The sequence below is a fragment of the Phodopus roborovskii genome, unplaced genomic scaffold (assembly GCF_943737965.1).
Source record: "Phodopus roborovskii unplaced genomic scaffold, PHOROB, whole genome shotgun sequence".
Taxonomy (NCBI): Eukaryota; Metazoa; Chordata; class Mammalia; order Rodentia; family Cricetidae; genus Phodopus; species Phodopus roborovskii.
In genome coordinates, this window is record NW_026126418.1 from 73,040,409 (window position 1) to 73,055,546 (window position 15,138).

At 51.9% G+C, this 15,138-nt stretch overlaps 1 protein-coding gene across 1 annotated transcript; it reads right to left on the bottom strand.

Moving 5' to 3' along the window:
• Nucleotides 1-265: 265 nt before the first annotated feature.
• On the bottom strand, nt 266-14,579 carry Fam78a (family with sequence similarity 78 member A). Its single transcript, XM_051185148.1, has 2 exons — nt 13,151-14,579; nt 266-898 (listed from the first exon to the last, which is right to left on the bottom strand). The coding sequence occupies exons 1-2, from the start codon at nt 13,471-13,473 to the stop codon at nt 370-372; spliced, it is 852 nt and encodes a 283-aa protein (XP_051041105.1). The 5' UTR covers nt 13,474-14,579; the 3' UTR covers nt 266-369.
• Nucleotides 14,580-15,138: the final 559 nt, after the last annotated feature.

A 15,138-nucleotide genomic window follows, 5' to 3' on the forward strand; every position in this document is an offset into this window, starting at 1 on the left:
TGGCAAAGGACAGACAGACAGACGGGAGGCGGGAGGGGCAGGCTGGGTCCCCTCACAGTCAGCCTCCTCCCCTGACTCTGAATCCCATAGAGGAGGGGGGAGCAGTGTTTCGGAGAACGAGTGATTGTGAGGGGAGAGGAGGTCAGAGGTGACATGGGAGAGGGGGTCACCTGCTTGTGCCAGTGTCCCCCCTCCCCCCATGGGGTAGCAGATGGAAGAGGCAGGAGGCCAGCAGGGTATTAGCACAGTGAGATCCGCCCCCGGAGAAGGTAGAATGGTTGTATTTTCTGAATGACCGGAGAGGGCATCTGGGTTTCCTTCTGAGCAGTAATATTGTTCCGTGAGTCTCACCTCGCAGCGACCTGGCTGTTACCGGTGCTTGGGCGGGATCACCACCAGCGGTTGCCCATACTTGGGCCGCCACATGAGGACCTGAGCATCATTGGCATTGGGCTTCACCAGGGCGCTGGGTGGGATGGGCTCATTTTTGCTCAGGATTTTAGGCTGGTCCTGGGCAATGGGCTCTCGAAGCCTGGCACGCTGGCCCAGGGGCCGGTTGGGATTCACCTCGATGCTGAGCTGCATGCGCCAGTGCAGGGTCTGCAGGATGATCATGTCATTGGTCGAGGTGTTGGTGGCCACCAGCCATGTGGTGAAGCTCTGGTCCCGGTAGATGTTAGTCAGTTTGGCCACATTACTCTCACTGACGGGCACCGCCCACGTGACGCTCGGGTAAAAATTATCGTTCATGCTGATTATGAACTTGGAGTCTCTTTTGGTGGGGCCCACAATGGTGCAGGTCTCAGTGGTATTGCCATACCAGGGATAGTTTACCCCATCCGAGTCACTGATGGCCTCGATTTTGCCCTCCTGGAGATCAGGGAGCTCCCAGCTAGACCTGGGTGGGGGGCAAAGAAGACGAGGTTACTTTCTCAGTACACAGTTAGGCTTTTCTGCATTCTCATGGTGGGACTCTCCTGGACCTTGGGGACAGAAGGTAACTCAGCAGACTCAGCTCCCTTTGCTCATGGGGCTTATGTGGGGCAGAGCAGACAATAAACAGGACAATGGACTCTGGGCAATCAGAGTCCAGTCCCAGCCCCCTTCAATACCCAGAACTATTGGGTTGCAGAGATGGCTCAGTAGCTCATACACTGCTCTTCCAGAGGATCCAATTCCAGTTCCCACATCAGCAGCTCACACACCTGTAACTCCAACTCCAGGAGACCTGATGCCCCCTGTTGGTCTATATGGGCACCTGCACTCATGAGCACACACACACACACACACACACACACACACTTTATGTAAAAACCAAAAAAATAATGTGAGGGGGCTGGAGAGATGGTTCAGTGGGCAAAAGAGTGATCCTGAGTTCAATTCCCCAGCACCTATGTGGTGGCTCACAACCATCTGTAACTGTAGTCCCATGAGATCCAATGCCCTCTTCTGGCATGCAAATGCACACATAGACAAAACACCCACATACATAAAATAAATAAATAAAAATTTAAAAATAGGCCCAGACTATTTGTTCAGTACCCTCACAAGTCAGACCCAGCACTGAAGGCCATCACCCCTTAATGAGAGCCAAGACTCTTAAACTAGTACTACTACTAGACACCAATTGGGATTTAGAACAACCCATTGTACACTGAGTCTACAGTAATGACAAACTGTCAAAGATGTGATGAACACATGAAGCCACACAGTTCTAAGACCTCTTAGAGGCTAGGGGCTCTCCAGGACTACACAGCTCTTGAATATGGACCAGGATGAGAATGTGCTCGGTAGACCTTTTTCCTGCCACATCTGACCCTAGTGACTTGTGAGTTGTTCCTCTGCAACTGTGGGAACCAATATGCTACGGGGTCAGCTGATCTGGGGATGACTCTTGGCCCTTCCACTGGCTAGCATGTGACCTTAGGCAAATGCCTGCCCTCTCTGGGCTTCAGTGTCCTCTCCCTCCCAGCCAACACGCCTCCTCTTTCCATGCCATCTCCACCACACCCAGCAGGAACCAACAGCTGGTGAGGCTGCCCCCACTCGCTTGCTGTCAGACTCTTTTGCACTCTGCTATCCTGGGAGACTGGCTTCTTCGTGGCTGCCACTGACCAGTCACCTTTTGGTATAACCGAACCAAAGCAAACCTGACAAAACCCTCTCTAAAAGGCCTCTCTCTTTCTCGGTTTAGAGGTTTTTACTTTCAGACCCAGCCAAAAAGCCTGCTAATAAAAACCAGGCCTGGAGACCCTGTATCAGTGGGGACTGGTGTACCCTTCCTATAATGTGCTCAGCCTGACACACTTTACCTGCCAAGGAGTGGGGTCTGCTACCCATTAGCCCGACTGAAGCACCGGATCTCCAGTGAGTTCTGGTGACAGCGCTGCGCACATCCCCTCCCCCACCTTTCCGTGCACACACCCTCATCCCAGCTAGCCAAGAGCCCACTCCTTTTAAAAGCACATTCCTAGCCAGGCACCTGCCTGTGATCCCAGCCCTTGGGAGATGAAGGCAGGAAAATAAAGAGTTCAAAGTCATCCTCAGCTACATAGCAAGTTCAAGGCTAGCCTGGGCTACATGAGGCTTCTTTCACAAATAAAAGCTCTTCACTGCCTGCTGGGCGAATAATTTATGAGAGCCAAAGGGAGAAAGCTGCCAAGTATGCATGGTGGCTGAAAGGGAGACAGAAAACACAGTTCCTACGCACAACAGAATAGCCTTGAAAGGAAAGAAAAATGCGACACATGGTGCAACATGGAGATGCCCAGGGACATTGTGCTAACTGAAAGATGCCACCACACAAAGATAATTACTTGAGAACAGCACCTGAATTCTGACACAGAAAGTGGAGCCAGGGCTGCCAAGGGCAGGAAGTGGGGATGGTGACTAACGGAGCACAGTTTGGGTTGGCAACAACAAAGAGTTCCAGAGATGGATGGCATGATGTTTGTGAGTGTACCAAATGCACTGAACGGCACACCCCAATCACACCTCAGTCTCTCTGCTGGCATGTCGGCAAAGATTTTGTGTGTGTGTGCGCGCGCACTTTTGTGTGGTGCATGTGTGTTTGGGTGTGAGCGCACATGTGTGCAGGTGCACCTGTGAGAACCCAGAGTTGGCATTGGTGTCTTCTTCAATCTCCCTCCAGCTTACATGAGACAGGGTCTCTCTCCATGTTAGTCTGGCTGGCCTGCTTGCTCTGGGAATTCCCTGTCTCTCTCCAGCTGGAATTACAAACAGGTCACCAAACCCAGCCAGCTTTTACCCACTCTCAAGGGACCTAAACTCTGATCCCACAACTGTGTGCAAGCATTTTACAAGCTGAGTTGCCTCCCTGGCCCCGGGCTGCTAAAAAGTTTCTCTTCTTCCCATTGCTAAGTTCAGTGACAGGCCAGGCCCTGAGCACATCTAGACACAACAAACCTGTCTCCCCCACCCTGAAATCCCTCCAGCCCAGGTCTGCAGCAGTGGGTCAGCGCTCCAGAATGGGGCTGCTGATTTCCTGAAAAGATGCAGACCAGAGAGGGTCCTTGGCCTTCTCTGAAGCTCTCAAGAGCTGCCTCTGTCTAACTCCCCTGGGTTCCAGTCCCTGATTTGTCTCCCTGGAAGTCTTTTTAGTACCCTGGCTGTTTGCTTTGCTACATTGAAAAGGGAAGCCGGGGCCCCAGAAAACCTACACAGTGCTCTAACCACTAAACCACACACCCCTAGCCTGGAAAAAATGGTGGTGTTCCTTTTGATGTGCGGGTTTTGGTGGGGAGGGGTTTACAAGATTACTCTCCAGGATGGGCTTACACTTGAAGGAGATCCTCCATGAGCTATCATGCCCAGTGGAAAGGCGTTCAAAAACGAGGGCCATCCACATGGCTCATTAGTGAAAGCCCCCTGCCACCCAGCCTAAAAGTCAAGCTGCATCCATGAGACCCACATAAAAAAAGAAAAAAGAGACGCTATTTCTGTAAGTTATCCTCTGACAGCTACAAGCTCCTAGTGGCACAAATGCTCATATGCTCCTATCCCTCCAAAAAGTAAGTAAATGTAAAAGGTAGAGAACAAACTTGCAAAAAAACACTACCCCTTTGAACTTCCAAGTTACAGCGGAGGGAAGGGGATGTGGGGGAGACACACACGATTCACACTAGTGTGGCCTTGCTCTGTGACCCTACCCCTGAAAGTCTAAGTGCTGGCCCAGTCACAGACAGGTGACAGTCTTCATGAGCTGGCAGCCAGCAGAGTCTCGTGAGAGACATTACTCAGATGCAAGACAGAGCCAACTGCATTGTCTCACTGTGAACCATCAGGGGAGCCTGAAGAGCCAGGGGCATAGTGTGAGGAACCCACAACAACCTGGGATGGACACTGAGACCCAGACATTAGCTTCTGCTATTAATACACTCTGTGCATCTGTCTCATCAGCAGCCCATGGCTAATTGCACACATGCCCCTTCCCAGGCTTTCTTGCTGAGACAATGTACTAATACTTGCCACCTGCCACAGCTGTGGTCAGAAACTTGGAGAGACCCTTAAAAAGGGGGCCTCAGCAATTGTAGGTGTGGCTCTTGGCTCAGACCTGAAGGCTTCCTAGGCCTCGATTATATTTTCATATTATACACACTTTTTTGTTGTTGTTTTCAAGACAGGGTTTCTCTGTGTAGCCACAGCGTATGGAACTTGCTCTATAGACCAAGCTGGCCTCATCGAACTCAGAGATGAGATCCACCTGCCTCTGCCTCCCGAGTGCTGGGATTAAAGGCGTATGCCACCACCTCAGCCTTTCATACTATGCACACTCTCACAAGTAACAACATGGTCACTGCAAGGCCACCTCTGTAGGTTATGCTTGGCTCTGGAATGACTCCGAGGCTACCTTTATTTCTCTGTTCTCAGACCTCAGCCTTCTTGCACAAGCAGCCTTCTTGACTTGTGTAGGATGACACACTAAGGCCTGAAGTCCAAGCCTTCAGGGAGGAGGAGACAAAGGGGACCAGGGGTTCAAGGTCAGAAAGCTTGAGGCTAGCTTGAATTAATGAGACCCTCTCACAAAAAAAAAAAAAAAAAAAAAAAAAAAAAGCCACACACACACACACCCAGAACTTGAGACCTTGTGCAGAATGAAAAGACCAGGGTTGTTCCAAAATGTAGAACCTTGATGTGGTGACAGCAAAAGCAAAACCTACTGGAGGCCTTCTCAGCCAGGGCTGGTGCAGATGCATAGATGTCATCAGCTTCCCAGGCCACCTGCCATCCTTGTCCTTGTCCTCTGAGGTGTGGATGGCAAAGAGTAGCAGGCAAGTCCAGACTTGATCCTGGACTCAGCATGCTTCCAGAGCCCCTGGCATGTCTGAGATGGCTGTCCCCAGGTCCTCTCAACATGGCCACCAACTCAACAAATGCCTGCAGAGGGCCTGCCTTAGAGCCAGCAAAGGGGGAAGACAGAGCCTTGCCCTGGACACTCAGCACCATCCTGACTCCAGCTCCCTGGCAAAGACCCTACTTCCCTGCAGTGAGATATCCACCCTGCCCACCTGGTCTCCCTGATTCTAACCTGTTCTCTCAAGGTCCCCAGATTCTTTAAAAACACAAATCTGGCCACATTGCTCTGACCCTGCTAAGCCTGTCTGGGCTCCCCACTGACACAAACCTAGTTGTAGTGGAAGGCCAGAACTCCACAATCACATATGCATAAATCTGCCCATCTAATTCTCCATCCCTCCCACAGGCCCTACCCTTCCCATTCCAGGCTTTGGGCCGGGGCCCTCTGTGTCCTGCTCCCGTCCTGGTTAGGAGGGACCAACTACAAAGCTTTGGCCACCACCCTGGCAAACTCTGATCCTTACACAAGTCAGGTGACTCTGGCTGGTGTTCAGTGCCATTAGGTCATTGTAACTGTCTCCTGCCGCATGCCCCAGGGCAATTAAACAGTAATGTGAGCGTTTGTGGGCAGTCTTTTTCCTAGATGAACCATGAAGGCCAACAGTACAGCCTGAGGAGGGGCAGGTCCACACGAGGACTAGCTAAGAAGACAGAGCCATACCTGCCTTGAACCTCATCACATATACAGGACTCAAAGTGCTGGGCCTGCCTTCGGCCCCAGAAAGCTTGAAGCCTGGCTCCATGATCTCAGCACCATGCTGAACCACAGAGCAAGCTCTGAGGACCCAGAGTTTCCCAGGTCTCTGGTCACCTTGTCGAGCTGTAAATGGAACTATCAGGACCCCATTATCACCAAAGCAAGGGTGACAGTCACTACCATCTAAATAGGCTAAGAGCCACCCCTCACACATTCATGTACACACAGAAACTTAAGCAAGTGGCTGGAGAGATTGCTCAGGGGTTAGGAGCACTGGCTGCTTCTTCTAGAGGACCTAGGTTCAATTCCCCGCAACCACAGGGCAACTCACAACTGTCTGTAACTCAAGTTCCAGAAGATCTGACACCTTCACACCAATGCACACAAAATAAAGTTAAATAAATACTTTTTAAAAAAGAAACAAATGTACATGTGTGTGCATGCAAATTCTACATATGACACACCTATATGCATATAGATACATATGAGCACAGACATATATGCACATACATGCATGCGCTTACAAAAATGCATGTACATACAGAGAGGGGCACATAGAAGAGTGAATGGGGTACAAAAAGCCTTCAGTTGGGGCTGATGGTGGGTCATCTATTGGTCAAGGAGGCCACCATGGTGCAGAAGAGGGTCATCCCAATTCAAGGTCTCAGACAAGCTAGCAACCAAAAGCCAGTCTAACGCAGACCCCCTTCAAGGCCATGTACACTTGCCACCCCCATGGCCCTGAACTAGAACAATGCAATAGCCCTTCCCTATTTCTCCAGAAAAAAATGTGGCTCTGACAAGGGTTCTAGACTTTTCTTGAATATGCAGATTAACAAACAGGAGACCATCTGTGGGGGCCTGGCTTCATCCTCAGCACAGCCCCCCACAAAGGTCTTCATTCTCTCCTGTTTATTCTCAGGGTCCTGGGCTCACTGACCACAAATCCTCACTCCTGGGCTTTAGAGCCAGTAGGCAAAGTTTAACCTATCAGGGCCAAGTTCCTCAAGCAGCATATATTTTTGTCACTTTGCCCTGAGTGTCTCTTATATTTCTATTCATTTAATTTACTCACTTTTTAAAAAATGCAACTGAGACCAGGCATGGTGGCTCACACCTTTAGTCTCTGTACTTAGGAGGCAGAGGCAGGTGGATCTCTATGAGTTAGAGGCAAGCCTGGTCTACATAGCAAGTTCTATGCCAGCCAAGGCTGCATAGGAAGACCCTGTCCCAAAAAGTAAATAATTTTTTTAAGCAAACGAATCAGTGATTTCCAAGAAACACTTCTTCTGCAAGTGCAGACTGGCCACACAGAGACACAAAGCCAGTTCTACATATGCTTTCTCATATGCGTTACATATGCTGCTTTAATATGAAATTTGGGGGCTGGCAAGATGGCTCAGTGGGTAAACGCACTGGATATTGAAGCTTGATGACCTGAGTTCAATGCTCAAAACCCACCACAAGGTGCAAAGGTTGAAGGAACTAACCCACTCCCTAAAACTGTACCCTGACCTCTCTTCTGCACATGGGTATCAGCATGCACACACACACACACACACACACACACACACACACACCTATACCATGTACACACACATACACATCTATACCATGTACACACACACACCTATACCATGCACACACACCTATACCATGCACACACCTATACCATGCACACACACCTATACCATGCACACACACCTATACCATGCACACACACACCTATACCATGCACACACACCTATACCATGTACACACACACACATACCTATACCATGCACACACACACACACATACATATACCATGCACACACATACATACCTATACCATGCACACACAACACATGAACACACCTATACCATGCACACACACCTATACCATGCACACACACCTATACCATGTACACACACACATACCTATACCATGCACACACACACACACACACATAATAATAGGTTTTATTTTTAAGTTAATTTAAAATGAAACTTTAGCAAAAAAAAAAAAAAGAAAGAAAGAAAGAAACTTAGCTTACCACCTCCCTCATGATACATGACACTTTAGGGACACCTCCAAGGAAGACACAGGTTCTGGGCTGGAGGCATGCAGCACTCATAGCTGTCCTGCTTAGCCCCGGCACTACAGTCAGCTAAGCAGCCTGGGAAAGTCAGGGGTTAGCTCACCTTGGACACCAACTGAACAGTTTCGCAAATTTGTAAAATCCCCAAACAGCACTCACTCTAGAAAAGTTATGTTACAGAAAGTGAAGCTAAGAGACTCCCTTCTACATGGGCTAAAATGCCCTAGACTGGGCCTGGGCTCTCCATGGCCCACCACCAGCTCCTGCCTTCATAGCACCCAGCGACTGCCCACAGCTCAAGCAAGGAATGTGCTGCCTCTTCCCACAGGCCCACTTGTGGAGCCTGCCTCCTCCTGTCCATCCACTCCTCTGGGCTCACACCCCAGCCCTGGCCTAACCTGAGGAGGAGGGACCCAACAGTGCCTGCTTCATTTTAGCTTCAAGACCAAATACTACAGTCAAAACTGCCCAGCACTGGCCTTTTGCAGGGTATTCAATAAACTATTCTTCCTTTTTTAAAAAAAAAAAAATATTATTTTCTAGTAATAAAATGTGTCCTTTAAGAAAGAACAAGCCATTAAGAAATTAATAAAGTAAAAACTAAAGCTGTGTATCCTCTGCTCCTCCTCCTGGAGGGTTACTCATGATGTTACACTCCAGTAAACATCCTTCTAGTCGTTTCTGCGTATACACACAGGATGCACCCCCATGTTTAGCATTTTCCTCACAATGAATGGTCTCCATCAGATTCTTGCATGTTGTTTTTTGGGGGAGGGTTCTTGGGGATGGAAGCCAAGGCCTCTCAAGACAAGATCTCTGCAGGACCCTGGGCTCATCTTCCAGCCTTATTTTAACAAGACACTATTGTTTCCATGGAAACCTGGTTGTTTGTAACAGCAGTACTCTCTTCACAGTGGACAGATCTTAATTCTCTCTCCCATCTGCAAGATGCCTGGGTTATCTACAACTCCCTGCTGCCATAGTTCCAGGGCAAGATCTTCACATAGTGGCTCCTTTCTTCACATGTATGTACTTTACCTGCTTACTAGGTTACCTATAGTGTCTCCAGAAACCAGGCCCAGACTAGGGCACAGTATTCTATAAGCCAGACCCTAAAAGCAGAAGCCCTGGACTAAAGGCACAGCCAGCAATAGCCAGGCTCAGCAGATAGCGGATCAGATCGTGGTGCCTAGACTCTGCTCCCAACACAAGAGGTCCTGAAGCCTTCTCACTCACACTGTGCCCAATCCACAGCAGAGGCCCCTAGCATTTCCTAATATCCCTGGCTGCTGGGTATCTGTCTGTGTGTCCCCAGAACAGGTCCCTTGCTTCCCACTTTCAGAAGGCAGATTCAGCTGGAGCCATCACTTGGTCACTGCTAGCCCAAAGGGAGTTCTCCCTGGCTAGGTCACCACCACCACTTCCCTCCCACCCTGAAGCTCGGAAGCAAGGACTTCCCTCTCCTACTTACCCCGCCCTGGCCTCCACCATTGCCCGGCAGATGGGGGAAGCCGCCTTCCGCCCCAAGACAGGAAGCTTAGTCTTCAATTGTTCTGTGAGGCACTCAGGCCCTGGCTCCGGGAAGAGGCCACATGCTAGCCAGGACATTCCTCCTGGGGCCATCCCCCAGACCTCAGGTGCTGAGCAAACATCCTTGGGCAAGCTTTATAGTCTGAGTTTTCATCCTCAAATTAGAGTCTCTGGGTCCTGGGGTGCACCCCAGAGATAGCAAAGTAGAAGAAAGCCCATGTCCCAGTGTTACCCCATGAGTCTCACACCAAGGCTGTCCTGCTATGAAAAGGGACCTAGACACCAAGCATGCGCCTTGGTTTAGTTCTTAGCCACACAGTATAGAACAATAATCCAATACTAACACTCGGGATTTGTAATCCTAGTATCTAAGGAGATGGAGCAGGGAGTGTCCCAGGGAACAGGCTCTGTGCCAAGTGCTACCTTATTCATCCCGCAGAGCCAAGTAAGCAGGGAGGTGCTTGCATCCCATTTCAAAGGTGGAAACAACGAGGTCCAGACTGCTTTCCTCCGCTCCCTACCACATCAGCTGATTGGCTCAGCTATATATACCACTCCTGGCCTTGGCCTCAGCCATGGGCCATGTTCCAAGAGAACCACCAAAGAAGGGCAAAGTAGGGACAACATGCATAGTGTCTCCCACACAGGCAAGAAACTGTGGCTTGTCACTTAGAAGGCTCTATATCAGCTGACAGGTGGCAGTTGAGGAATTGCGGGGGACAGCTGAGGAGGCAGGTGTCTCTAACAGTTTGGAGGGGGGTTGGCTTTGAAAGTCCTATGAGCACAAGAGCCGCCATCTCCCAGCATTTCCCTGCACAGCTAGGCTGTGACTGAGGTGGTAGCTCTCCGGATTTCAGGGTTCCATCTCAATGCCATCCAACAAGTCATCCTCGCATAGAGATTGATTTCGAGCAGGGATAATGCTTGGGGATATTACAGATTTCAGATAAGTACTCAGAATTAATATTTTTAATAAAAGCCCATTTGTAAAGAGCACAAGTTCTAATCCAGCCTGGGCCACCTGGCTGTCCCCTCCCCAGGTCACTTTGGTCTGGACTGAGTCCAACAGTAATTCCACACCCCTCTCAGGGGACATGGGGGGTTTTAAGTCCCGTTTGAGGACATTTGTGGTTGTTAGAAGTTAGGGGTGGGTAGGATACTCAAAGAGGTGGAGCCTTGGCTCCTCTGTAATGTCCCCAGCTGCCAAGGAGAAGGATCTGACCAGGGCACAGGCAGGGGAAGAGACAATCACCCATTCACTTGAGGCTTAAGGGCTCAGAGACAGCAGTTAACACAGGAAGGTGCTGTGCTGTTTTGTTTTGTTTTGTTTTTGGAGACAAGGTCTCTGATACAGTTCTGGCTGTCCTGGAACTCACAACGTAGACCAGGCTGGCTTCCAAGTCAGAAATCTGCCTGCTTCTGCCTCCAGAGAGCTGGAATCAAAGGTGTGTGCCATCATGTCCAGCCTGGAAGGTTCTTTTAATAACCCCATCTAATTGTTTCTGTTTGTACTCTGAGCTATGAGAGGTGGCGTTTAGGCTTCCTGCAAAGCAGCCCTTGTATCCATGGACAGGATGGGTACAGCACCATGTGCAGTAGGACCACGGGACCGCATCACTCAGCAAATCCAAGCTTCACAGTTTTGCTGACCAGTGGTGAAGAGAGATGTGGCTCCATCCACCGCATGTTCTCCATAGGATGGTCACCTGTCCCTGACCCCACGCTGCAGCTGGCCTTGCCCCACCTGGAACTTAAAAGCCAAGGTGCCTGGGAGAATGAGTGGAGCCAGGCACTAACAGAAAGCAAAGAAAATGGCCTTGGCCTCTTTAACCATACCTGACTGGTGCTACTTTTTTTTTTTTTTACACTTTTAAAAGTGTAGGACCCAGACCCGGGTGAAAATTCATTACAAGGAGTAGCTGGCATCTTTTCTAATTCAGTGGCTTCAGCCAAGTGTTGGCTTCGTAAATACCATCACTTATTTCCATCTGGTAGACTTGAAACTGAAATCACATTGAGGCTGACAGCCACCTGCTTGCAGGATTCACATTAACTTGGCCTAGTGCTGACTGAGGGGGCAAAGGTTGTCTGAGTAACTCTCTCAATAAACCATGCAGAAGGAACAACGATTAGCCCCAGTTTGCAGATGAGTCAACTGAGGCTCAGAGAGGCTAAGGTCACACCCTGGGAAGTGACTGCAGAGTCTAAGGTGCACAGGGTTCATCTAACTATGAACCCGGCACTGCCTGAGGTCTTGACCCCCCGGGGCAGCTGAGAGTCTCACCACCCCTCTTGGAGTAGCTGTGGTGTAAGACTGTTGAGTCTTAAAAGAGAAAGGGCTCAAAAGGCAGAGGTGGCACTACAGGCAGCCCAGTGACCCCATGTTCCCCAAGGGTCTTAGGCCATCATGTGACAACCCAGTTTTAAGTCTTATCCCCTCTTCCTGTTTCCTTTAGTGATAAGGCACATTTTTTGACCTGTGTCTGGCCACCCTCAGTCCTGATGAAGCAGGTTATCCTGGACATTTGTCAAACATAAACTCCAACTCTCCAGGAGGCCCTACTCTTCCCCACTTGCAAAGCTGAGAAGTGAGGCCACGTAGAGTGGACACCAAAGGCTGTGAGACAGTGTCCATGAGCCATCACAGGGGTCAAGCCAGGGACCGACCCCCCCCCAAACCACTGGGTCTCAGCAGCTGCTTTTGACACTGTTCCTGTGAGAATCATTTCCAAATGGGGGATGGCCATCTGTGGGGCCAGAGAACATACAAAACAAGACCCAAGGGCCTCAGGGTCCCTGTGGAGATCTATGTCATTCTAGGAGACCAAGCCACAGAGAGGAAGCTCCTCTAGCTGTTCCTAGTTAGGGCCCCACTGGAGGAACACCGGATGCTGACCCTTGACTTCTATTGGGAGACAAGACTGCAAACTGCAAAGCAAAGTAGGTTTCCCAAGTCCCTCTAAGACATGCACACGCTGCCACACAATGCTGTCCTCTGCAGCTCTCTGTGCATCCAAACCCCCGCCCCCACCCCAGACCCCAGATACAAGTCCAGGCCCCAGCACAAAGTCTGGTACAAAAGGAGTGTAGAGACTTCAAAGTCCCAGACCACTCATGTCTACCTCATAGGTTCATGGAGGCCTGAGCCTGGGGCTAGAGTTGGTGGCTTTTCTGGTGACCCACTGATGGCCCTAACACTTGCTTTACCAAAGAGGCACATGTTCCTGTTTTCTCAGCATCGTGCCAGGAAGGACAGAACAACTCTGGACACCAGGGACAATAGCAGTCAGGTCTTACTAAGCTAGGACCCTAACCAACAAGTAAAGGCTCCAGAGAGTTCGAGAAGGTTTGGAGACTGTCCCACTTCTGCGTAAAGGCCCCTGTGTCCCAACAGCCCTGCTCCAGGGCCCCCCAACAACTTGCCCTGCAGCTCCCCCTCCCTCAACCTGTCCCCAGAAGTACTCACATGCCCTGCTCCCCGTACTGGTTGTAAAACTCCATATGGCTGCATGCCTGAATCCAGCCAACGATCCAGGTCTCTTTCTTGGGTATGGGTGGCATGACCACCTGGGCTGAGGCCCGGAAATGGGGTGTCCGGTAGCGCAGTACCACGCTGGAGGACTCGTCGATGCTGGTGGGGATGGGGTCGATGGAGGCTTTCACATCAATCACCGTAATCCCTTCCCGGAAGACTCTGGCTTTGCCTCCGATGCTCTGAATACAGCCCATGGCACACAGGACCGCTCTAATCTCCAGGGAAGGCCAGCAGTCCCAAAAATAACAGGGCATTGAAAGGATGGAGGTTGCAGGACCCAGTGCAGAGTGCGCGATCTAATCTCAAAGCTCAAAAGCGAGATCCATAGGATAGAGAACTTACTGAGTGGAGGGGGCTTGCATAGCACTACCGGGCTTGGTTATAAATATGGATTTTGTTGCATCTCAAGAGCCCTGGGCTCCCTCTTCTAGCAGTGGGCAAAAGCCACCGATATTCTTTGGGTTTAAAAAAAGAAAAGTTTGCAGTTTAATGGATAAGCATGTTGTTCTGACATCCAGCTCTGTGTCCTCACAGTTGGGGATGGTAGGTCGGACACGCTCCCTGAAGTCTTCGGAGGAAGCAGACGAGCGCTGGCAGGCACATAAATAAGGAAGGCTCGGTCCCCGCGCGGTCGCGCCACCCTCGCTGCAGAACGCCGACTTCCTGCCCTTCTGCCTTCCGCACCCGCTCCCCGGGACACACGCGCCCTCCCGGAGGAGCCCAATCAATTGCAGCGTGAGCTCTCGTTCAAGCGGCAGAGGTCTGGAGCCCTGCTTGGCCGGCACCCACGCACGGTTCCAAGAGGCGCGCTCCGGGCTAGACGCTCTCCGAGTCCCCTCCGGCGCCCACTCGCGCGCTCCTTTGCCACTGTCGTTATCGCCGCCGACCGCCTCGTGGGGCTCCGAGGCTGCGCTTGGGTGTCCGCCGCCGCCTGCTTCGCCGCGGCCGCCAAGGACCTGCAGAGAGGTGGAAGGGACAGGGCGTCAAAGTTGAGCCGAACTTTACTGCGGGGGACGCGAGGGCGCGGCGATGCGTGTGCGCCGGGCGCGGGCTGCGGAGCTGACGGCGCAGCTCTGGGCGGTCTCCCCGGAGGTGGCGCCCCCCCCTCCGCCCGCCCCGTCAGTGGCGGCCGCACGACTGCGCGCACCAGCGAATAATCGCCTCCCGTGACATCTCCGCTGACACCCCTCCAGCCCGGGGGCGGGGTAGGGGGTCGGCCAGACTGCCATCGCGGTGGATCACTAGAACCTCCCAGCCCTGGTGCTGCGCTTCAGCACCACGCCACCAGAGTGGAACGCCCCTTCTCTCTAGGGTCTATCGGTACCGCAGGGGCACAGTGCCATCCCCAGGCCGGTCCTTTCTGGCGAGAGGTCCTTAGCCGACTGAGGTGGCTCGACACCCGGCCCCCGCGACCCGTGCCTCGGTTTCCCCTCGTCAGCCGCGAGCAGCAGCGGAGCTCAACGCGCCTGGGCGCGCGCCTCTGCGGGAGAACTTTAGCACTCTCCTCCCCACCCGGGGGACGTTGGGAACTCACCTGCCCCTAGGGCCGCTCCGGGTGCCTGGGTCACTGCCCTCCGGACTCCCCTGACCCCTCCGCCCACACGTTCTCGGGGCGCTCCCTCCCCTGGGTAGTGTACCCTGGCTCTCCTAGGGTCTAGGAATGGCGTGGGCGCCCGGGATCCCCAAGCCCCTCCTAGCTCCGGGCTGCTGTGGGGATGGCCGGGGACGGAGGGCTGAGGCTCGGGGCTCTCTCGCCCCCACCCCGAGCGCCTCCTTATTTTATGATCATTGTGAGCGTGTCGTCGCTGCTCTGCCCCGCCGCCGCGCCGCAGCCGCCTGGCGCGCCCAGCGCCGCCTCGCTCTGCTGCAGCATCGGAAAGGCAACCAGGTCAAACTTTGCAGAAACTCGGCCCCTGCGC

Bases quoted from the DNA above. Each gene is read 5' to 3' on its own strand.
- Fam78a (XM_051185148.1), bottom strand. From the start codon at position 13,473: ATGCCCTGTTATTTTTGGGACTGCTGGCCTTCCCTGGAGATTAGAGCG. The intron at 899-13,150 runs GTGAGTACTTCT...CCCCCCACCCAG, and splicing joins CAGTACGGGGAGCAGGGCAT to GTCTAGCTGGGAGCTCCCTG.